This window comes from Vicugna pacos, chromosome 11 (genome assembly GCF_048564905.1).
Source record: "Vicugna pacos chromosome 11, VicPac4, whole genome shotgun sequence".
NCBI classification, from domain to species: Eukaryota; Metazoa; Chordata; class Mammalia; order Artiodactyla; family Camelidae; genus Vicugna; species Vicugna pacos.
In genome coordinates this window covers 97,460,770-97,484,345 of record NC_132997.1, presented here as the reverse complement: position 1 = coordinate 97,484,345, position 23,576 = coordinate 97,460,770, and the positions used below count along the sequence as shown (strand labels likewise).

General features: G+C 47.3%; 2 protein-coding genes across 5 annotated transcripts in view; one reads left to right on the top strand and one right to left on the bottom strand.

Annotated features, from left to right (window-relative positions):
* INSYN2A (inhibitory synaptic factor 2A) overlaps window positions 1-14,594 on the top strand; it is a 59,118-nt gene extending 44,524 nt beyond the window's left edge. For both annotated transcript variants that reach the window (XM_072972105.1, XM_072972104.1), the window contains one exon: window positions 12,000-14,594. In XM_072972105.1, coding sequence (XP_072828206.1) covers window positions 12,000-12,183 — 184 coding nt within the window. In that variant the 3' untranslated portion in view covers window positions 12,184-14,594. The remainder of the gene's footprint in view (window positions 1-11,999) is intronic.
* DOCK1 (dedicator of cytokinesis 1) overlaps window positions 1-23,576 on the bottom strand; it is a 480,997-nt gene that overhangs the window by 271,209 nt on the left and 186,212 nt on the right. For all 3 annotated transcript variants that reach the window (XM_072972106.1, XM_072972107.1, XM_072972108.1), the window contains exons 26-27: window positions 23,209-23,336; window positions 21,238-21,333 (exon numbers count right to left, since the gene is read on the bottom strand). In XM_072972106.1, the coding sequence (XP_072828207.1) occupies window positions 21,238-21,333; window positions 23,209-23,336 (224 nt within the window). The remainder of the gene's footprint in view (window positions 1-21,237; window positions 21,334-23,208; window positions 23,337-23,576) is intronic.

Genomic DNA, 23,576 nt, shown 5'->3' with positions numbered 1-23,576 from the left:
TGGCGGTACATGTTTCTCTGCAAAATATAAGTCTGTCATGGAAATATACAGGGCTTGGAAAAACACATCAAAGGGACAAAACATCTGGAAGCAATTTCAGGGGAAAAGGGCTGCCAGCACTGCAAGCGGGCCTGAGCCTGAAGCTCAGACAGCGGGTGCCTGCCTCTCTCTTCGACGGGGCATCCTTAGATCTCCCAGTCCTGCAGGATTGCAAGAAGGGGTCGGGAGGTCCCTCCCAGCTCTGAAATCCCGTGAGTCGGTGATCTACAGTTACGAAAGGAAAGGGGTCCGAGAGCTTCAACCGAAAATACACATGGAGGTAAAAGTCTAGACATGCACAGGGCATTTCTTAACCAAGTAACATCCATTCCTATGCTGGGAAATCAACGTACAGGGAGCTGAACAGCCATCCCTGTTGCCATGTTTACTAGCCACTGAAACCCCGAAACGGAATTTTGAGGTGGTTGACATGGTTACATTTTCCCCCTAAAATGATACTCCTTCAACTGTGATCCAGACCAATTGTGAAATTCTAACTTAAGACCATCTCAGCATGAAACAAGGTAACAGATACAAGCTTTAGTTTCTTTTAGTGAAACTTTTCTGGCTTATCATCCTTATTTCCTGTCAAAATATGCTATAATTATTTCAGAAAATGTTTTAAGGATAAATTACTATAATAATCTTTGCTCATCAGCAGTTGAAATTTTTTGTGCCCAGACTCTCAGTCTTCTTGTCAGACCAACCTGATGAGTCATCCATCTGCTCATGAGTCACCCTTTGTTCAGATTCGGTTTCAAAAGGGAACAATGAAATGTACCATTTCCCTGCTTGACCGAAGTGGTTAATTCGTAAAATAGCACCACCACAAAATGGCCTGAATTCAAATCTGTACATTTTCACGAGGACAGCTCATGCCAACCTCAATTCAAAGGCTTTGGGGAACGAAGGGGAGGTTGAAAAGACAATGATAATGATGATTCAGATTAATTAAGTGGGATCTTCAGCAGAATTTAAAATCTCCCTGTAAAGCATTAGAATTCCTGCCGTTAGTTACAAGACCTGAAGCAACTGTACCCGCAGGAGGGCACTGCCCGCACCTGCCTCCTTTCTGTCTCTTGGGGCCACCGCGCAGCTGGCCCGGAGTGACACGGATAATTGTGCAGTGAACCAGTGAGTGAGCGTGGCACCTGGGGGGATGGGAACGCCGCAGGTCTGCCTGTCGCTTTGTCTTGACACCACAGAGGGAGGCAGTGTGCAGGATGCCCCGGTGTCTACGCTGTACTTTCATCATCTGATATGACCCACTGGTCACTGGCTGTCAAGCAGAGACAAAACTTCAAACAACCATTTTGATGAAACAGTTGAGCCCCTTCCATTCGAGGCTTATATGCATTTTTTTAATTGAAGTACCGTCGGTTTACAACATTGTGTTCATTTCCGGTGTACAGCATAGTGATTCAGTTACACACACACATACGTATATATATACAGATACATTCCTTTTCTTATTCTTTTTCATTATACGCTATCGCAAGGAACTGAATATAGTTCCCTGTGCTCTACAGCAGGACCCTGTTGTTCATCTATTTTATATGTAGTAGTTAGAATCTGCAAATCCCAAACTCCTAATTTATCCCTCCACCCGACCCTTTCCCCTTTGGTAACCGTAAGTTTGTTTTTCTATGTCTGTGAGGCTGCTTCGGTTTTGTATATAAGTTCATTTGAGCCTTTTTTTTTTTTTTTAGATTTCACATATAAGTGATATATGGAATTTTTCTTTCTCTTTCTGGCTTACTTCACTTAGTATGATGATCTCCAGGTCCATCCATGCATCCATGTAGCTGCAAACGGCATTATTTCACTTTCCGACAGCTGACTATAGTATTCCACTGTGCATAACATATCACAGAGTCTTGGTCCAGTCTCCTGTCAGTGGACGTTTAGGCTGCTTCCATGTCTTGGCTATTGTACATGGTGCTGCTATCTTTTTGAATTAAGAGTTTCCTCTGAATTACATGCCCAGGAAGGGGATTGCCGGACCATATGGTAAGTCTATTTTCAGTTTCTTAAGGACTCTCCATAATGCTTTCCATAATGGCTGCACCAAACTGCATCCCCACCAGCAGTGCAGGAGGGCTCCCTTTTCTCTACACCCTCGCCAGCATTTATCGTTTGTGGACTTTTTAATGATGGACTTTTTCTGACCAGTGTGAGGTGATGCCTCATTGTAGTTTTGAATTGCATTTATCTGATAATTAGCGATATTGAGCATTTTTTCATGTGCCTATTCACCATTTGCATGTCGTCATTGGAGAAATGCTTGTTTCAGGTCTTCTGCCCACTTTTGGACTGGGCTGTTTGTTTTTTGGTTATTGAGTTGTTTGAGCTATTTGTATATTCTGGAAATTAAGCCCTTGTTAGTCGCATTGTTTGCAAACATTTTCTCCCATTCCGTAGGTTGTCTTTTCATTTTGTTTATAGTTTCCTTTGCTATGCAAAAGCTTTTAAGTTTAATACTATATATAGAAAACCCAAAAGACTCCACACAGAATCTCCTAGAGCTGATAAACAAATTCAGCAAAGTAGCAGGATACAAGATTAACATACAGAAATCTGTTGCGTTTCTTTATACGAACAATGAAATATCCGAAAAAAAAAATCCCTTTTAAAATTGCATTAAAAATAAAATACTTCGGTATGCATTTCTTCAGCAAGGATTCTTCATGGAACTCCTAGAAGATGATGAGCTTGACCCCAGACACTGGGAGACGGCAGGACCAGTGATCTGGCTGAAGACAACCCCACACAATCTCGACCATAAGATCCCACAAACAAGAGAACTTATGACAACAGGGAGCCTTCTAACAGAAGGTGTGGGCCACAGACACAGTGACAAAAGGCAGGGGACAGGGAGCTGCAGGACAGGGTGCTCAGCCCTGGGGACAGCTGGCTCAGGGGAGACGGGACCATCTCAGAGGGTACCATACTGGGGAAGGTTTAGATGTGTTCTCCAGAACACCCGCCACCCCCCTCCCCCGGGCTAGAGGGTTAGGACAACCGGAAGGATCTAGAAACAGAGCATTTGCCAAGATGGAAGGGGATGCCTTGCTGGCACACATGCGCTCATCTCTACAGCTGCTGGGGAACTTTCCAGTACATCACAATCTTCAACTGCTTATCAAGGAAGTTCCCCGAATCTACAAGTTCCTTTTCACAATGCATTGGAGGCTTTCAGGAAATGCGAGGATAACGCGCTAGTATTACGAGCTTGAACAAGGAATTCACAGAATTAATGGTCTGCATTTTCTCAAGTCATCACTGGAAATTCATGGCATCACCAATAAGAACACAAACTAGAAAGCTGCAAAGATTCCAGATAAAGATCCATCTGCAGGGACATTTCACTGATTCCAGAGTGCTGCAAAAAGGGAGCTGGGGAGGGTGGCCCGCCATCAGGACAGCCACCAGAACTCGGCCCCTAACGACTAATGAAGTCTTACTATTAAGAGAAGTAACTGCACTTCTCTGCAGAACTGGGGCCAGTTCCAGCCTGCCCAGAGCCCACTTGGAGTGGAATCTTTGCCGCCTTTGTCATTTAGTGATTATCTCTTAGTGGAAGTGCCCTTTCCAGGCCTGCTTCAATTACCACCCCTGTGCATATTAAGTTCTTTAACAACATGAACTGATGTGGAGGAAATTAGCCTTTTGTCTAATATTTAGTGCTCTGTTCCTGGTATTTCCAGTGAGTGATGGGGCGGGAGGAAGATGACAGGAAGGGTTTCCCTGGATTATACCTAAGGCAACGTTATTCTGGTGCAAGGAAGTACGTTTTAATAAAGTAAATTAAAAGTCAGGGGGAAAAAAATGATTTAACCAAGCTCAAAATTCTCCTTGAAAATTCCCAAAACCAACAATCCAAATTTGTATATTCTATTAGAATTCTAAAGATAAATAATTTCTTCTTCCCCAATATACAAGGATTAGATTTTAGTAATCTTTGGTGACCTCTGACTAATGTTTAGTATCAAAAATGCTAATATGTAACTGATTACAGCTGTAAAATTGAAAACTGATTACTCAACATATTATTTGTAAAGTAATTAGTTAAAATTTATTCAGCAGAGAAAGGTTAATTACACTGATAGCCCTCCTCTTGAGACCCTCCAAGGTCACAGTTAACAAGGCAGTCACCTATGTCCAAAGCAGCGTGAGGGTAATTCAGTGTGGTTCAGTTTCAGGTGACTGTGGAGATTTCTCCACGGGTTAGAGACAGGACCCAGCCCTCACTGCAGTGCCCTGACTGAGAGCGTGTGAAATTCCTCGGGGACCCAGTGACCTCAGAGAAGCCACCTAGGGTTTGCCTGGACCACTCAGCTGACTCTTTTCTCTTGTCAGCCCCCTTGAAAGGACTGGTCCCATAGACATCATATCCGTGGAGGCACAGGGGAGCCTGGGATTTAGACCAGTCACCGGTGACGCTGTAAGACATGCACAAGAAGCTAATGGTTTTCTGGTCCGTGTGCTGACAACTGTCACCGCTCTAAATCCTGGTCCTCTCTGCTCATGTCAAAATACAGGGGTGCCTGAGAGCATCTCCAGCTCAGCATTCTGGACTGGTGGCTCAGAGGGGCCAGGTTGCTGTGCACGTTAGCTTAAGCACTGTGACCTCAAGAGGTCATTCCTCCCCGGGCAGAAGAGTGCCCATCCTCGAGATGAGAACAGCAGACAAGGTGATGACCAAGACCCCAGCCGAGCCCACTCAGGTCGCCTGGCTGGGTGTCCCACCCTGGGCACCTGCGGGACTCACAACATCCCACTCTGGAGGGTCATGTGTTTTCTCCTTTTAACTGCAGTTACAATGCCCTTCCTGCCCAAAGGTGAAAAATAATAATAATTGTGTGCTCCCCATGGAGGCCAGGGCCGGTAGTGAACTGGCAGTCTACATGTAATAATTATCCATCCCTTCTCAGTGTATTTTCTGACCTGGATGGCTGGCTAGGAGTGTGGCCTCAGATATGCTTAATACACATGACGCTCTTGTTAGTGAAATTATTACGGGCAGAGGTTATAAACAGGACTTGAGTCCTTCTGCTAGGACCTCCCTGTGGTGCAAAATTATGGGAGGTTAAAACGTGATTCCCTGATCCCTTTACATCGGGTGGGCCCTCAAATTTGGGCCCTTGGATGCAGCCTGCATGCCAAACCAATATTTGTATTCACGAGGAAGTCACAGACGAGAAAGATACTGAGGCTGGGGCTTCAGTCAAGCATTAAAGGAGTGAGTGTTCTCCTGTGCGGACAGGATAAATAACAAGATATTCTCAGAAAGGTCACTGTCTAACTGTAACTTTGGATACTTCACAGTATAATTTATAGCTAGAATAACCGGCTAATGTTCGGTTTTTTACAGCCATAATCATAACTTCCTTGCCACAGCATACCATGAGAAAAGGACAGGTCTTCTAGTAGAGGTATTAATATTACTGAACACCCATCTAATTCTGGACTTTTCAATCTTACAGCAGTTCTGTGAACTCTGATTAGGCACCGACCGTGTGAAACAGCGGTGGGGAAAGGATTCAAAGTTATGATGAATCATTTCTGTGTTCAAATTATTAATATTGGAGTATCAGACAGGACTCATACACATATAATAGGTATATAAAATATGGGCGTATTTCCTGCACCTGTGTTCGTTCTGATGAATAAATTATAACTAGAAAGCAGCAGCAGCATTCTGCGGAGACTGGAAGCCAGGGGGTCTGGGGTCCGCTCAGCCCTTTATTTCAGTTCTGTGAACAGAGGACACGTGCTGAGTCTGTCACTGTATTAAAGGCACCACTAACAAAGCTGAATTCAACACAGCCTGTGCCTTAGTGAGTTCACAGACCTGAGAAAAAGGAGCAATGGTCCAACATGAGCTGGACAGGCTGGTACAGAGACCAGAGCAGTTGGTCCAGAGTTTGGACAGGACGCAGAGGCGGGCACATCTTACTCTAGAAAACGTATAGAGAGAAGAAACGACAAGTGACCTAGATTTAAAGGATGCACAGAAGTTTGTCAAGGAGTCTCTGGTTTCCCTAAGGTGATTCTGGTACCTGGAAAACGGGTCAGGGCAGGAGAAAGATGGTGAGAGGACACACGAGATGAAGTGGAACTGGACTGGACTCAGGCAGGCAGCGGGGAGAGAGGTGGGCGCTGGAGACCGCTGTGGGCGGCTGCACAGGACCCAGCGATGGGAGTCAGCGGGAGGGGCGAATCAAGCTAGGTCCCTAGTGCCTGGCGTGGTGGCCGCCGGCGGCATTTGGGAAGCCAGGACAGCAGACTGGGGAAACACAGGTGTGCTTTTCGCCAAGTTGGATGGATGGGGCCCCTCAATATTCACCCAGAGAGGTGTCTGGGGGAGTGTGATGGCTGTTTTGGGTCCTGGTTCTTCCACTGCCTAGAGGTGCAGCCGGTGCACATAAACTGAGGCCCAGAAGACAAAGAGTCTTGCCGGATTCAGCTGACTTGCAAGGGAGAGAGCCCGGCCTGAACTTGGAGCTGCATTTTGAGCTGCCTCTGAACACCACTGAGCACTCCATGGTGCTGTCGGGAAGCTGGCCGGACATGAAGTGTTCTGTTTGGGGGACACTATTTGTCCCGTTCAGATCCACACATGGGAGGGGCCCCACACACCCCAGCGCGCTGGCTCTCTCGGGCTTGTCCATGTTTCCGCACATGCGTGGTGGCTCCGTGGAAGCTCAGGTCCTGAAGGGGGGGTGATTTACCCACAGTGGCAGAGCCTGAGTCTGTCCGAGCCACACTTACCACGGGGGACCATGAGATCTGATTCAAACAGAATTAGCAACAGAGGCCTCCTCTCTGCAGTCCACTAAGCCCGACTGACACTATTGAGGTCAGAGAAATCAGGGATCTCAGGATTTCTTCCAGCCCAGAAAACACACAGTGCCTGGGAACCAACTCACCAGACCCTTCACTGCTTCACATAGGGGATGGGAGAAAGGGATGTTCTAAATACATTCCCCTTAAATTAACTCGCGGAGCTGGCGACAGTTTGCTAAGGGAACTGTGGCAGGGCCCGAGTATTTATAGGAGCATCAGACAAGCAGAGCATCCACTGGAGAAGCCGGGACGACGCTCCTCTGCAGCACCGCGCGCAGCCGTGGGGAGAAGTGTTACTACAGAGCCCAGCAGAGGCTCCGGGAGTAGAAAATAAAGCCGGTGCCAGCTGACGGAGCAGCCTGAGGTTTGAGACGGATATTTATTTCTTTGGAAATGTACAGAATAATAATTCTGTAAGAAAAGCCCCTATACCTCGAACTTTTATCTTTAAGAGAAAAGGACTAACGGAAGAAATTAAGTTTGCGCCCCGCTGCTTTAGTCACTGATCACAGGGAGTCACGTGGATTCACAGCAAACGGCTCTCGGTCGCAGGAACGGGGGCACGGCCTCGGTTCCCGGGAGCTCTCAACGCAAGCGTTTTGCTGGATGGTTTTGGGAGAAGGGGTTGCAGGCAGGGAAAGGAGAGATCTGGAGGTAAACGCTAAGTGCGCCCGGGAATTCAGATCTTGTAAACAGCCCCAGCAGTCCTGGGACCGAGTATTTATAGGTGCAGCAGACAAGCAGAGCATCCACTGGAGAAGCCGGGATGACGCTCCTCTGCAGCACCGCGCGCAGCCATGGGGAGAAGTGTTACTACAGAGCCCAGCAGAGTTAAAATACAGGCCTGCAGCCTGTATTTTAACTCAGGCGTTAAAGGACAGAACACCTAGCACAGGTGAGGCTGGCCTGACTCCAGCCCCTTCACACTCAGCCTCTGAAACGCTACAGTCAGGACTTTTTCCAGGCTGCTTCTCCTCCCGAGGGTGAAGCATTCAGCATGACGTGCGTGTCCCCTCAACAGCGCATGACAAACACCAGACCTCGCCTGTGGGGAAACAGGCGACACCACCAGCAGCCTCCTGCCTCGTGCGCAGCTGGACATCAAGACCCTGGAGGTTGCAGGATGCTGTGTAAACCCCCAGCTGAGTCCTAAGAGATGAGGACAAGGGCTGGAGCCCAGACTTGGAATGTACACACTCTGGTCTGCTTGTTCAACTGGGCAGTAAGTCTCAGAGCTGGCACTGCTCTGGGGAGAAAGGTCCAAACCACACGGGGCAGGCATGCTGCCCTTGACGGAGCTTAGAAGCAACATCATGCAGAAAACCACATCAGGGCCTCCAGCCCACAGGAAAAGAGCAAAGAGACTGGGAAGATTCTCCCAGGTTCCCCTTCACAGAGCGCAACTGGCCACTGGCAAAGGCACGCTGCTGACCCTGCCCCTCCTGTGCAAGACCTCACTGCAGACTCTTCCAGAGAAGGGCAAGTCAGGAGTGGAAGTAGGGGAGGCAAGCTCTGAACAGAGGCTGCTGTGTGTTTCGCAGCGTAAGTTTCAGAATATTCGTCGACTGAGTTCTGATAGGATGGAGCCGGGTCACAGATTCCACTGGGAGTGGGTGACCCGCCAGCAATGCTGCCTCAGTGAGAAGCCCTGTTTATCGGCGTCGAGGAGGGGGCTCCTGGGGGAGGAGAGCCAGGGGCCAACATCACTGATCGAACCAGTGGGCCGGGGCAACTGGGGCGGAAGCTGACATGGATTTGGCCTCTAAGGCTCACGTGTCAATTCCGTAAACGTCACATAGGCCACTGCGTGATTCAGGCCCTGCTGCAGGTGCTGGGAAGAGATGGGGCGACACCCAGCCTGCCACGGCGCCTGCACTTGGGGGATGGGAGCAAAGTGATACAGAAACAAATACATTATTCGTGCTGAGCTCCGAGAAAGAGGGAGTGGTGACAGGGGATGTTTCAGAAGGCGCTGGAGAGTCAGTGGGTCACTTGTGCCTGGGGACAGAGGGACAAGAAGTGGCCAGCCATGCCACGAGCCAGGACAGGTGCTCTAGACAAGGAACAAAGTCCCAGCCATGAAGACAGTAGCCTCGTCTTCAGCAATGCTGGCAGCGCCCACACACACCATCCACAAGGCAGCACCCAGGGGCCCGCCCCACACCCACTGTCCTGCGGATCAGTGTTGAAGCAAAGCGAGGACCGTCACTCCTCCACCAGGCAGCCCCCCTGAATGCCCCCAGGACCTGTCTGTACAGCTCACCATGTTAAACAGGGACGGGTTCTGGGCACAGAGTCCAAGTGCCCTAGAATGTCCACCTGGCTTCTGACCAAGTTGTCTGAGCAAACCAGGGCAGCAGGTGATGCTTTAGTCTGGCCATTTGGCTGCTAAGACTGAAGGGCCCTTCCCTCTGTGTCAGCTAGAGTCTGCCAGACTATTAACCTTCGGACGCTGCCCTCTCCAGCCAGCTGTCTGCTTCAGAGTCGCCCAGGTGGCTTGGTGTGTTCCTCCTAAAACGAGAAAACTCCCCCAGTGGAAAGTGGAGAGCAGCGCTCGGAGCAGTGCACATTGTTCCTGTGGGCAGTGGGGTGCGGTGCTCCTCAGTTTGCCTGGCTAGTGGCCAGGTGCCACCTCACAAGCAGGTGCACTGCAGCCTGGGGTCACAGGAGGGGCAGGAGGTGCCCGGCTGAAGGTCACCTCACTGCAGGCACGTCCCTGCGGGCACTCACAGCCACACACGCTCCCTCCACCAGGAATCTGCTCCTGGGTGCAGCGTCTCCGTCGTGGGGGAAGTGCAGATAGGAATCAACTGACAGATGAAGTCGAGTCATTTTGTTAACAGGAAGTCAGATTAGATTACTCTGTGATTACATGGTTCCGCAGTGTGATAAACTGGTTAATAACAGGATTCCCAGTGTAGGGGCTTAATGGGAATTCAATAATTACAGTTACCCAGAACTGTACCGTTAGCCTAGGAAATGCTAGCACCGCCCTCTGATCTAATAACACAAAGCCTACCTGGGACTGTTGGAATGGTTATGAGCCGGAGAGCTTGCTTTCAGTGTGAACCAAGCGCCTGGATGATCTTACTCTTTTGTACCCAGAATACTGTATTGGCTACTATAACATCTCAAGACTCAATGGCAAGGTTCTTGTTGTCCTTTCTAAATGTCCAAGTTGAAGAATTCGTTAATAGATATTTTTTCATCACTGTTAGCTCTTGTTCCCATTATAAAATTAGTGCTCAAAGATAATAAGGACAAAATCATAGCTGAATTGCGTCCTACAGTTTAGGGAACTTTTTCACTGCCTTTTTTTTTTTCTGGTCGGGGGGAGTGGGGAGATCCTTATCATAACTCAGTGAGATAGGACAGTAATTACTGTATCCCTTGAAGTGAACCAAACTGAGCCCTAAAAAGGAGAAAGGACTTATCTGAGCCCCTCCCCCACCCCGGTAGCAAGTGGGAAAGCCGGGGTGGAAATCCCAGTTCTTCCTACTGAACCAGTAACTGAGGCTCATGTTTCACAAATGCAATGCTGCTCGACATCTGCACTTTTCACAACTGCCCTTAAGAGGAAACACGCCCCCACCACCCCACATTCTGGAGTAGCAAGCCACGAGTTCACGAGGTTCATTCTCCTTCCTATAAAATGCAGCATAATTCAAAGAGGCCCTCTGAAATGAGGGGGAAAAATAATTCCTGTTTTGGGAGTGTAGGGAGGGTGAGGTGGGGTAACTAGCCATAAACTTCTCTGACCGTATTTTAAATTTTTTCAGTAATATTGTAGTCTTTGATGATAAGAAAAATGGAACAGTGGATTTAAAACATAAAATGGTCCATTAGATGGGTCTTGAACTTGTTTTTCAAACTCCAGATAATACAGCTTTGCTGTTTTGTCTTTCCAAAATGTCAAAATTTGGCTAGGATTAATGGTTCTCTGAATCAGGAGGGTATCATGTTTATAAATGGTTTACGGTTCCACTGGATGTAAAATGTTATGAGCGCATATATTATCCTCATTGCTGAGCCTTTACTGAAATCTACTGACACTCAGTCTGGCATCCGGAGCAGACGTGGGAGGAGCAAAGGGTGGAAAGACCTGGAGGCCTGGGCTGAGGCAGCACCCGGGTTCAAACCAGAGGGACATAGGCGAGGGAAGCAGAAGAGGGGCGAGGCCCCTCGCTCCTGGGCTCGGCACAGAAGAGTGATGGGGTCCTCTCCGAAACTTAGGGGGTCCACAGCAGTCCTTTCCAAGGCCGTGGAAAGACAGGAGGACTCCAGGCAAGCTGCAGCGTTCTTGGGAGACATTCACCAGAAACAAGACACACTTAAAGAATCATCTTGAATCCTGTCATTTTAACACAGACACTAACACTGCTAGCAAGTGTCCTTCCACGTGGCTACGCGTTTGCACCTTCTGGCTTCAGCAATGCGATGACAATTATGGGTTATTTTCATGGAACACTATTTTTTGCCTGAAAAACTGACTTTGAGAAGGACTGGGTGACATTCAAATGGTGTTGACTTGATATAACACACTCTTTCCCCCAGCGTTGGATATGTGGGCTCCTACCAGGTTTTCAGACAGAGATTCTGCAAGGAGACCATAAGACAAGGTCATTTCATTTTACAGGTGTTCCAGGTGAGAGAAATGGATGTCTCTGACCTTGTGAAAAGGTTCACACTTGGGGTGTGACCCCTGAACACTCACATTTTCTGTTATCTGTATATTCCATGAAGCGCATGTGTGCAGTCTATAGACAAGCAAAAGGGTTATCCACATGCCACATTTCTCATTTCAACAAACATGTTGTATCCTTTCACACAGGCTGTGTACATGAATAAAACTTCAAACGTTTGCAATGAAAACAAGTAAGTTATTTTTCAAAGAAAATGAACCTATTTGTGACCTACAGCAAAAACATATGATAGCCAGTTGCTTAATGTTGAGTTGTAAAATTACATTATAAACATAATATGAATGATTAGTACCCTGATAGGGTGTCATCAAATTCTGCTACCATCAAGGGAGATCTTTTTTCTTCTTTTAAGGGAGATCTTTATATATGAAAGACCAAGCACTAAATTCTTCTCTCTTTCCTTTCTAGTGTGGAGCTAGATTTTAAGCAACAAGAAGACAAACTCCAGCCAGTTCTAAGGAAACTCCATCCTTTCGAGGAAACTCAGGTTGCAACCCCGCCTTACTCTCAGGAGACGTCCGCCTCCACTCCCAAGCAAAAATCCAAAACTGAATCTAAAAAGCACGGACGATGGAAACTCTGGTTCCTTTAAAACTCGTGGTGTGTGGAGTCTCAAGGCCGTCTTTAAAACCCACTGGAGTTAAATGTAAATCCTTTTCCAAAACGAACAGGATGGAGCAAACTGTGGCTGACTGGGCACCGCCCCGTTTTCACCCTGCTTTTACCAAAAAGGCCTTTGTAACAGATAAGTAACAGAAGCAAGGCAGTGAATGTCACTCCTTGCCAGCTGCTCTTTTGCAGATGTAGAAATCTGAAATGAAACCTACACAGTCAAAGATGCTGAGTAAAAATTCTATGCCCCCACCCCCTATCGGAAAATATTACGTTATCAACCTGCAAACTGGCAGTGGTCACTCTGTACACAGCTAAAACATAATTATTTTCAAGCCTTTACTTTTTCTTAAAATACTGAGAAGAAACAGTAGCCCTTACGTTTGCAAAGGACTTCATTTTTACGTTTACTTTTGCAAATGAGCGGGGGGCGGGGGGGGTGGGCGGCAAGTGCGATTTTCAGCACATCAAATTCCGGAGAAAGCACAATTTTTTTCAAGTGGTCAGAGACCATGAATAATCTCTAAAAATGTGACTCTATGTATATTTGCCTTCATGTGCTGTAGCGCTAAGCCAAGTGACCACATCTCAGTGTCACACTGACACCTCAAATTTAGCATTCGCTTCATCTCCAGACCTGCGACATGCTTACTGCTCATTCTCCAAATGGCCAGCAGCCAGGAGTCCCCGAAAGTCAGGACATGCCTTTAATCACTGCAAGTTGACAGGGTCAGAGCTATTGGACACTAAGCTTTCATAGATCTCATTTTTAATCTTTCGGTACCCAAAGGCCAAGTGATAAATTCTGGCAAGAATTTGAAAACACCCATAGAGATACACAATGGATAATACAGTCACCAATAAATCACAGACGTCCTCTGCCACGGGAAAGTGTTTCTGTGGATCAATCCCTGAGACATTGTTCATCACAAAAGCTCAGCCAGACGTTTTATATAATTCGTTATGCTTTGTAACAACCGTGGAAGACCTGACATCTCAGACAGAAACGGCGTGCTTAGTTTAGTGGCTGCCAACAAACCAACTTCATGTCGCCTACATTTAACCTATTAGTAAGTTGTACTAAATGACATACCTAGGGGAAAGCTGTGAATCAAATGTTTTTAGGTCTTTTTTAAATAAATTGTGACACTTAAGGATTCTCTTTTGATTACACATTGCAATAGGAATCTTAGTTCCTTTATTTTTTCACACATTCCTTTGCACCTACGCAGGTATCTTTTTATAGAAATTAAAAGCCCCTCGTCTGTTAATGACTTTGTCTGTCAAGTCTTGGCTTTTCACAATAGGAAGTAGAAATCTTCTTTTGCCTTTTTTGGCACAACTTCAATTTGGAGTAGTTTGTGAGCGTACAAGACAACCGAGTTTTCTCGTCTCTGTGCAGCAGTTTCCTAGCTAATCTCGTGTTCACACGCACCCCTCATCGATTAGATGCCAAAACAAAGTGGTCAGCCTTGGTAAAAGGATCTCCACCTGTGTTTCTCAGACTGGAGCTATTTCTTGCCATGCATTTTCCTCCTGACTCAATAGCAAATCTATTTTCGTTCTAAGTGTTTTGATTCTGCAAGGACCTTAGTGACCAGCAATCAGACCTGGACTTGAAAAAACGTGAACAGAGGATCTCGTGTAAGCGGTCTTTGGGGGTTACTCAAACTATAATTGCAGAGGTAGGTTTTTACTTAAAAGAAAACCGTGCATCTTTGTGGAAGAGATGAGGACACAAATCCTTGAATGTCAGTTAACAGAATTGAGAAATATTTTTGTGCGAGAAGGCTGAGTAAGTTGATCCTGACCATGAAGGAAGTGCAATTGTTTCGTGTAGCGATAACATTAAAAAAAAAAAAGTGTTTCATGTATTTTATACTGTTTTTAACTAAAGTTATACAAATGTTTGCAACAAGTTATCTCTCCTTGTGTTTTAAGAATCCTCACTATCTCAGTGAATTAAAATAAGGGTGTTAGCAGCTTTCTAATTAGTTCTATGATTCTGTCTAAATAAGAGGACATCCTAGTAAACAAAGAAGTGTCAGTGTTTGAAAGCATCTAGACCCGAAAATAAACAATAAGAATTAACATTTTGGGATTCAAAAAGGAAACTGAAGATAAACTCATTCCTATTCAAAAACTAAACTACCTTCAGAATAGAAAAAAATATTTTCAAAACCATTTCATAGTTTAATTGCAATGTGTCACTAACAGATGATGACTCTTCTCTTAGAAAGATTTAAGTAAAACCTTTGATACAAAACCAAGGTAAAAAGTCCAGTGTTCCCTTATATGTAGATGTACACATGGCATTACGTATAGAGATTAAATTATTATACTTGTCACTAAGTTCTTTATTAATTTTTAAATAAAAAAAATCAAAGGTAATGTTTTGTGTGGCTATTAAACTTCTTTCCTGGTCTCAATAATTTGGGAAAATAGAAGTAATCTAAGAAAAGAATAATAAAGGAAAGCTGTTCAGGCTGAGGAAAACCCCCTCGGGTCTTCAGGAGAGGAGACAAGTGTGGGGTGTGGGAACTGCCCACTGGCCTGGCCTGGCTGGGGAGGGGGCAGGGTTGGGATCCAGCTCAGACTCAATTTACCAGACTGCACACCCTGGCATGGGCTTCAGTTGCCAGGGGGACAGGATGACTTTTAAGGGCAAAGGGCACTGTACCGTCTCACAGCGGCATCTGGCTAACTGAGGTCTAATTTTTAAGGACCCTCAAGAGGACACTGAACTCATCAGTGTTTCCGGGGCAAAGCCGGCAATGCCCCGCTGGAACCAGATTCTCTCCAGGTCATCCATCAGGCAGATCCCCAGCCCCAGGGGATCAGCCACCTCCTATCTTCTTCCCTCCCCTGGTGGGAGACAGGTGCCCCACGTGAGCTGAGCACCCTGCCCCTCCCACGGGGACCAGCCCCAAACCAACGTCCACTCCCAAGGGAGAAGGCCCCCTGGAAGCCTAGGACAGGAGAGGTCACCACCCCCGTTCTGGGTCTCTGCACTGGCAATCTACTCTCAAGGACGGGGGAACCCCTGTGGGCTGAGAGAGAGACTCCCGCTGCCCTCCCAAGTTCCTCTGGGGCAGAAAGGGCATGGAGTGTGAGCTGAGCGCAGAATGGGGAGGGAGACCCACCACCCGGAGCACGTGGGGGGGGGTTGTTCCCCGTCAAATTCTGCCACCATTGGTGAGCCACACACTGGTGCTGCCTCAGACGTCCTCGCTTTTCAACAACTAGATACAGGGAAGGACATTCGGCCACATAGATAACACCAGTCACTCTGCAACTGTGCCACTAGCCTCCAAGGAGAGGTCCCACGCCTCTGCATCCACTCCTTCGATCTCAGACCCTCCCCCAACACCAGCAGAGTAAAGTCAAGGAGTGAATCAAGGTTTGGGAAAACCTTGCTCTCTTGGAAAAGACACATGAAGTTGGCAGAAGTTTCCCACATCCTACAAGGCTGCTGAGGTGTCCGCTGCCAGGGAGGCCCAAGGAGTGGCAGGAATGGCGCCATCATCCGTGGACCCGCAGCCGGCTGACTCGGTCTCAGCCAGTAACAAGGAGCACGCCTTGCAAAGCCTTTCTCTTTGGGGAGCCGTAGTAAGCAAGGCCGACCTGAGACACACAAACCTCGATTCCAAGCCAGAAGACACACCGGCAAATTCAAGGGCTTGCTTTCTGCCTCTCATTGAAACAAGCAAGAACAGAAAGTAAGAAATTGGCCAAAACCCCCGCCATCCCACGCGTGTGTCTGATGAACACGCCTGCGTTTACGGAGTCCACCACTACCGGAGTGATTCTTCCGGGGCATTTCCATCGGGAGTAAAATTTGGCTTGATCACCAAGTGAGGCAGTTTCCCTGGCGCAGTGTCACCCAAAGACCACAGCAGCTGCCTTCCACACTGACCCATCTCCTCTTACCTGCAAAACACTCGACCGCTGGCACACTGGCGTGGGGTAAGTATATGCAACCGATTTACTTACTGGAAGAGAAGAGCTATGTGATTCAGAAGTGACATTCCACTTTGTGAGTTAGCAGTAACTAATCCTAGGACAACGCACGGCATACATTCGGGCAGATGAGGGCACGTGAAGGCAGCACGCTGCCTCTTCAGTAGCTCAGTAATTAACTTAAGATTCGGCCTGAGATGAACACACAAGAATTGTACAGCACATTTTACCCATGCAATGACAGGGCTTTTATTTTCTCTGCAGTAAATCCACGGTCAGTGACCAGCCTTGAAAAAAATGCTAGGGCCACAGAAATACGAGAAAGGCAGGAAAAACTGCTGTACTGATCTCAAATGAAAACGAATTGATGAAGTCATCATGATTCACAGGTGCGCACACATTAGGATGGTTTTCTGTAAGTCGCGTGTTTTCTAAGTAGATTTTTTTCAGTCAGTATACAGTTAGAGACACTTTTTATAACACTCATATAGAAACGCCAAACACTGTCCATTTGAAACTTTTAAAATGTATTGCTTTTTTTGCAAATAAAGATTAAGAAAAGCATTTCTTTAAAAGCGCACTCCTACATAAACTGCATTGGAATACACATTGCAAAATGAATGTTTGTGCATGGGGGCGTAACATCTTTGTGAAAATATTTGGCAGTAAGTCTTGGTAAAAGGGCTCTATTCACCGGAGACCAATACTATTACGCTGGTTTCCAGATAGGAAGCATGTCAGGTGCTTATAAATCACGCAGGTTCAGAGCAAGCAGTGGGTTTTCACTAACAGCACCTTCCCCACCAATGATGCTGCTGTCACGGTGAAACACAGCCCACCCGTCAGTGTCCCCTGCAGTTGGTGTCTGGAGCGGAAACAAAAGAATATCCATCACTTGAGTCTGTGAACAGGAGGTCTGGTGTGCGTGAGCGCAAACGGAGAAGAAGAGCAGAACTTCTCCCTCGCCTAAGCCGACTGCTGTGAAGTTTTCCAAGGGAATCCTCCTTTTGAAGAGGCCCACATTTTCATGTTAGTGAATTAGCAATTTTCAGTCTTCTGGTGTGTATCCAGGCCATAGAAAAATCTTTAAAAGTCCTTCTCACTCAATTACATTTTTAAAGGACCCATTAACAGAATATAAATCTGATTGTTTGAAAGAAGCAGTAGCGGCTGGTGCCACCAGTGGAGGAACAGGCATGCGCGCTTCTCACTCCGTCTGCTCTCAGCCCAGCCTCGTGCGCACGCGCTCACTCCAGCAAAGGCACAGGCCTGTGTGTTGGGGACGGGGGGGCCAGGTCACCAATCAGATGGGTGGGCAGGCCACCTGTCCACAAGACCAGAACACCTGAGCCACCATGGCCCCCTGCTCAGGACCCTACACAATGACCAAGAAGGCGACCCGATGCTGAGGGCCTAGAACCCTTGTCAAGAGGAAGAGAGAAAGTAAATCTGAAATCTGACAATAGAAAAGTCAGCACTTCACGCAACTGTTCTACAGTATCAGACCATCCTGAGATATACAACGTCACCTTAATCCTGTGGTGAGGTTACTCCAAGGCTTCGGTGTTAGGGCGTTTTAGGCACCCACACCGTCTACAATTCTAAACTTGCCAAATGGAGTTTTATTTGTTTAAAAAAAAAAGTCCAAGTACATTGGGACCACAGTGAATTTTTATCCTGTGTGTGAGATGCATTCCAATAGCCCGTTTCGAATATAATGTTGAAAGGTATGAAATGAACTAAAACAAATGATCTGCAACCAGCTGCATGGTGTGGATCCACTGTACATCACGGCTTATCCAGTGACGTGCGATGTTCTCTGGTTTTCGGTCCCATTCATAAATCGACAGGGGAACTGCCCGACCACAGCAGCATCCCCAACTGATAACTCACTCGGACGGACACACAGGTCACATTTCTATCTACTATGCTCGTCGACCATATCATGGAATAAATCGTTAAGTGAAGCAAGGCTATTCAAAACTTTTTCCTTTTAATTTTTTAAATGCATTCTCGGTGACTACGGGGAATCTGTGAGCTGATGCATAGCTACACCACTTCCATTCCATTGATGCAAAAGGAGCAGCAGGAACATAGGCCTGGAGCCCCTGTGTTACGATGGATGGCATGTTACAGCTTGCCCGGAGCAGGCCCAGAAACCACCTTCTGCTCTTTTTCCACTCGGGAGGGTCCACAGATGAAGTTTCTCGTCCACCCTGGCAGGAATATTTATTCCCCAGATCTTCCTTTCATCTAAATTCACAGAGCAACAACAGTGACATTAAGAAGTGCACACATAAATCTGCATGCGAGCGAGGTCGGGCTCGCCGCACGGCGCAGCGTCCCCGGCTCGGCGCTCCGTGGCCGTCACAAAGGGGACACGCTTCCTTGAAGACAGAAACATGCTTCCCAATGACTCGCACTTTAAGTGGGAGCTGTCCTCCCTGGACACATCCTGACACCGTCATCACTCAGTAAACAGTGACACTTTATTCAGATGTTCCCCTTCACAGATTCCTTCCCTGACGGCCTGGCTGGTTTCATGAAGGAATCGCTGGGCACTGGAGGGGCCAGGACTGGGAGGAGTCAGCGTAGGACCTAAATCCTGCTCCTGCTTCTGGAGACTTCCGCTGGGGAAGGACAGGGCAGTGGGGAGCGAGCCTGGGTGCGGGCAGTTTGCCCTATTCCCCCCCGCTCCCTGACAGGGCCCTGGAGCCCCGCCACCTTCTCAGTAGGAACAGGGCCACAGCTAGGTAAGACTGATTCTGCGTTCTCCTTCATACCCCCTTGTCTGAAGGTGCAAAGGCCTTCCCAGGGCCTCTAAGGGTTCCTTAGAACACGTGGGTTCCTCCAAGCCCTTAAGGGCAGAGATCTGGCCCTTCCACTCAGGAAATCCTAGCATTTGGTCCATGGAAACAACTGAGGGCAGAAAACAGAAAGGCTTACTCCTCCCCTGGACGGCTGCCTTCCTAGCCTGGATGCAGATCCAGGAGGGATTCAGAGCCCTCCTCAGTACCTCCTGGAACACCGCTGAGATCAGCATCATGAGGTCCAGTCTTACAGAGGAGACCGGGAACAGGCAGCTCTGGCCCCAGCCAGGGCTCCGCACAAGCACTGATGGACTGGCTGTGGACTAGGACCACCGCCCAGCTCTCTGCCCAGCATTTCTGCAGGCGCCTAGGCATGACGAACGTGAGGATTAAGGAGAGTCCCCCATTAGGGATGTGGGGCCCGGCACACACAGCGTGCTCGCTGAAGAACGGCTGTTATTACTGTCGCCGCGATCATCTCTATGCCGGGGAGATGAGAAACTTCCCAAAGGCAGCCTGGACCACGTGGTCTGAGAGAAGTCGCCATTCTAGATCCTCTGACTGAGCTGTGAGCGCGTCCTACACTCTCTCCACATCCCAAGGTCCCATCCATTCTGGGCTTCCTCCCGCCCTCCTCTGCCCAGTTTCACTGTCGGTCAGTGCACCGTGCCCCGAGTGAACACAGCGCTAGGGTCAGGCCCCTAACCAGAGACAGGACTACCTCATCAGTTCACTTGCCTCCCCATCAGCCATCTCCCCCCATCTGCCCGTCATGAGCACCACTAGCCACTCACTGTAACTCCACGAGAGCCAGAATGTCACCCCACCCTCTCTGGTCCAGCCATTCCAATACAGGTCTAAGCCGAATGACACCAAACTTGATTCAGCTCTAAGTACACATCACTCTTTCTACTCGGGGGCCTCCCACAGCTCCAAGGTGAGGGTTCCAGGGCCAACCCCAAGAAGACAGGAACGCCAACCCCAGGGTGCTCCCAGAGTCACCCCAAGTCTTGCTCCATTGGACTCAGTCTCCACCCTCCTATGCAGAAGTGTTTCAAGATTAGAGGAAAAAAATAGTTCAGACAAAGAACATAAAGAAGCAAATTTACTTTTACAGAATAATAGAAAAGTCCACTGCAAACAGAGCCAATTTAGACGGAAACATTTTATTCCCTAATTTATCCATGTTACAGCCCAAACCTAAATGCGACGTACCTTCAAAAGGAAACTCTGCATGTAAGGTGCTGAAACTCTGACACATAAACTAGACACTTTCACTGGGTGGAAACATACAAAGGCAGCAATCTTCCACCTGCTGGGATGCACCCCAAACCACACAGTGCCTCCCTTACTGTGGTGCCAGCCACAGAAACCAACACAAGCCCAGCGGTCCGTTCCTGCTTCACGGTCTGAAGTAGACAGATGTGCCACCTAACTTCGCCCTCCCCCGGGCTAGGCAGAAAGAACCGAAGTCACCCAAGGAAGACCGATGTACCTAGTGTGACTGCCGGTGAAAACTCGACCTGGATCTTTGTGCTTCGATTAGGAAAGTTATTCTTTTGAAATGCGCTCAACCAAACTTAGTTAAATGGTAACACGTAGCAAAGATAAAATAAATTCAGCGGGACCTACACGGGCATCTTCTGCCCACGAAACCAAATTTAAGAGTAAGGATGGTGAGGAGGAGAGTGGCAAACTCTGGACAAAAAGGACCATTAAATAAAACTTGAAAGACAGTCTAAATGGCTGTTAAAACTTTCTTGAGAAAAAGAGTAACAGACACCACTCCTTGTCTTGACAATCTGTTTAAGAGGAGCACCTACAATACATTAGAGTAGACAATGAAATAGCTAAGTTGGAGTGCTTCAATTACTTTTAAAGGCCCTTCATAAAATTTTATTAATGGCATCTTAAAGGTAAACACGTAGCAAGAAGTTGCCAGAAGAATGAGGACTTAGAAGAAAATACAAAGAAAGCACACATCCTCTGCTAGAAGTTAGCAGTGAGAAATGTCCCCCCAAATGTGGTTTTGCTCACTCTTCAACTTTGACACTTGCTTCTAGAAACGGGCAATGAGCACATTGAACATATTAGACGATAAAGGAAGGCACCCCAACTGCCTGCTCTACGGCAGTGAAATAAGAGTTTCAAAAGGCAGTTGGAAGAAGACCAACAATATATGGATTTTCAGGCTTGAGAGTAAACGACTTTGCTGGGAAAGGTGCTCCCAGGAAAGCCCCCAGGCGTGTACCGCGAGCACTTACGATGAGTTCCGAATCCCGCCCCATGGAGATGACTGTTCGGTTCACTGTCCGGAGAAGCTTTTCCATGATGATCTGGACGTGCCTCTGAGTCGGCCCCTGCAGGAGGACACACCAGTATAAACCAGCACCTCAGACAATCATTAACATGCAAGCCCTGCGGCCGCTATCGAATCCATTTACCCTGTAAAGAGTAAATCAATTACAACCCTTAACGAGATGAAAAATGGCCCTTGTCAGAGGCAAAAGCCTTCACAAAGAAAGCTCAAGGCATTTTATTAATTATAGCCCATTAATGATAATCTGTTATAGAATCATAGTAATTTAATTTAAGAAAACCTTAAAAATAAAAGCAAATCTGTTCAAACAATATGATGTTTATGATCCCTGATTAGCTCACCAATTAGTTTTCTAAAGACACTTGGCCATTTGTGCACAGAAGGTCGGCAGATAACAACTGGAGATTGCTCTGCATGTCAAATCCGAATAACGTGAGAACACTCACACAGAATTGAACGTTTAAATATCAGGGAAATATACACAAAATGTTATGATAACTCACAGAGAAAAAAATGTGACAATGAGTGTGTATATGTCCATGAATGACTGAAAAATTGTGCTGAACACTGCAATTTGACACAACATTGTAAAATGATTATAAATCAATAAAAAATGTTAATAAATAAATAAATAAATAAATAAATAAATAAATAAATAAATATTTTAGCACACGACCTGAAATCCACAGTGCCGTAGGATCTTCTACCGATAAAAAGATGCTCCTCTATTGTGCGTGTGATGGGACTGTTGATTCTTCGTCATGAACTTTGAATGTATTTAAATAGACTTTCAAGGTGCTTCCGGACAGGCCGGGCAGGCACCACCTCCCCCATGAGGTTTGCCTACAACCTCTTCAGTCTCGACTTTTATCCAATAAGAAAAGGAAAAGGCCTGGAATGGGACCCCTGGAGGCTGGTCTTTAGGAGAAGGCTTCCAAAACCTTCCAAAGGCACTGCCCCGGGAGAGTGGCTGTAGCCACCACTGCGGTGAACTCACTGACCTTATCTCTTCCTTCAAGGACACTGCCCAGGCTCTGAGAGCATGAGCAGGTGCAGCCAGGAAGTGGGCAGGACGGGTGGGGGCAGGGGAGGGGAGGAGGAGACAGGGGAGGTACCTGGAAGCCATGCCGGGGAGCTGGGGCAAACCCTGCCGACCTGAGAACCCCGACCCATCTGGCCGCAGCTGGAGGCACAGCAGGGCAAGGTCCTGCACACCTTTCCAGACACGCCTGGGAAACCAGTGACTTCACACGTGCCCAAATGTATATGGTGAGGATATGGGGGGGGCAATATAGGTCTGACACTTCCATTTGTGCTTGCACCAGCTTTTAAGCAAAAAAGTCAGTGAAATAAGCATACAATTGAGAAATGTAACAGGAAACACCACTAAAAAGAAAAAACAGCTAAGAAAGTACAGAAAGAAACTGCCTGTGGGGAGAGGAACCTGGAAAAGGGGGCAGAGAACTGCTCTCCTCAAAGCTCTCGGAAGCATCGGTGACTTTAAAACAAACAAACAAAACAAACAAAAAAAATGTGCATGTACTACTTTCATAAAATAAGAATTGAAAGAAAAACTGTGGGTAATTAGCATCTCTTTGTTTATTTCCAGTTTTTAAGATCAAAGCCTTCATCTGACCTCAGATATCAAATCTAAGTCTTGGGAGGCGTGTGCCTGAGAAGTCACTTTCGAAACAAACTCGAAACAGTATTTTTAATGGAATCATCATGCTTTATACATAAATAAATAATAATTTGAGGATGCGACTCTTTCTGCAAGAGAAAGGATAACCTTTAAAATTAAGGCCACTCTTTCTTAAATGAATCGAGTGTGCCTTGGTCCTGTGAGGCTGGGTTTCTGGGGTTTGCAGGCGATGCTTCCTGCCGGGCCTGTGAAGGCAGCCCCGCCGTTACTCACCACGTCCTTCCGGTACAGAACCTCCAAGATGTTACTGAGCAGTTGGCAGCAGGCCTCCAGATCTTCCTGTCTCTCCAGATGGTACTTGAGCTGATCCGTCATCATGGGCAGCAGGATCTCTCTGCAGTCTGCAGGGGACACCGGGTTGCCAGTCAGCGGGGGACCGCCCCCCCCCAAGACGCCACTCTGCTTGCTAGAAGCTTGTTTCCCTAGCTTGTGACACTGGTTTCAAGCACGTCACATCTACAGTCTCTCCAACGTGACACTGACATCTGGAGGGGGTCAGATTACTCGACTGGCAGGAACCCCTATTTTGCTATAAGATAATCCACACACATACACACTCACGTGTGCGCACATATGTGTCT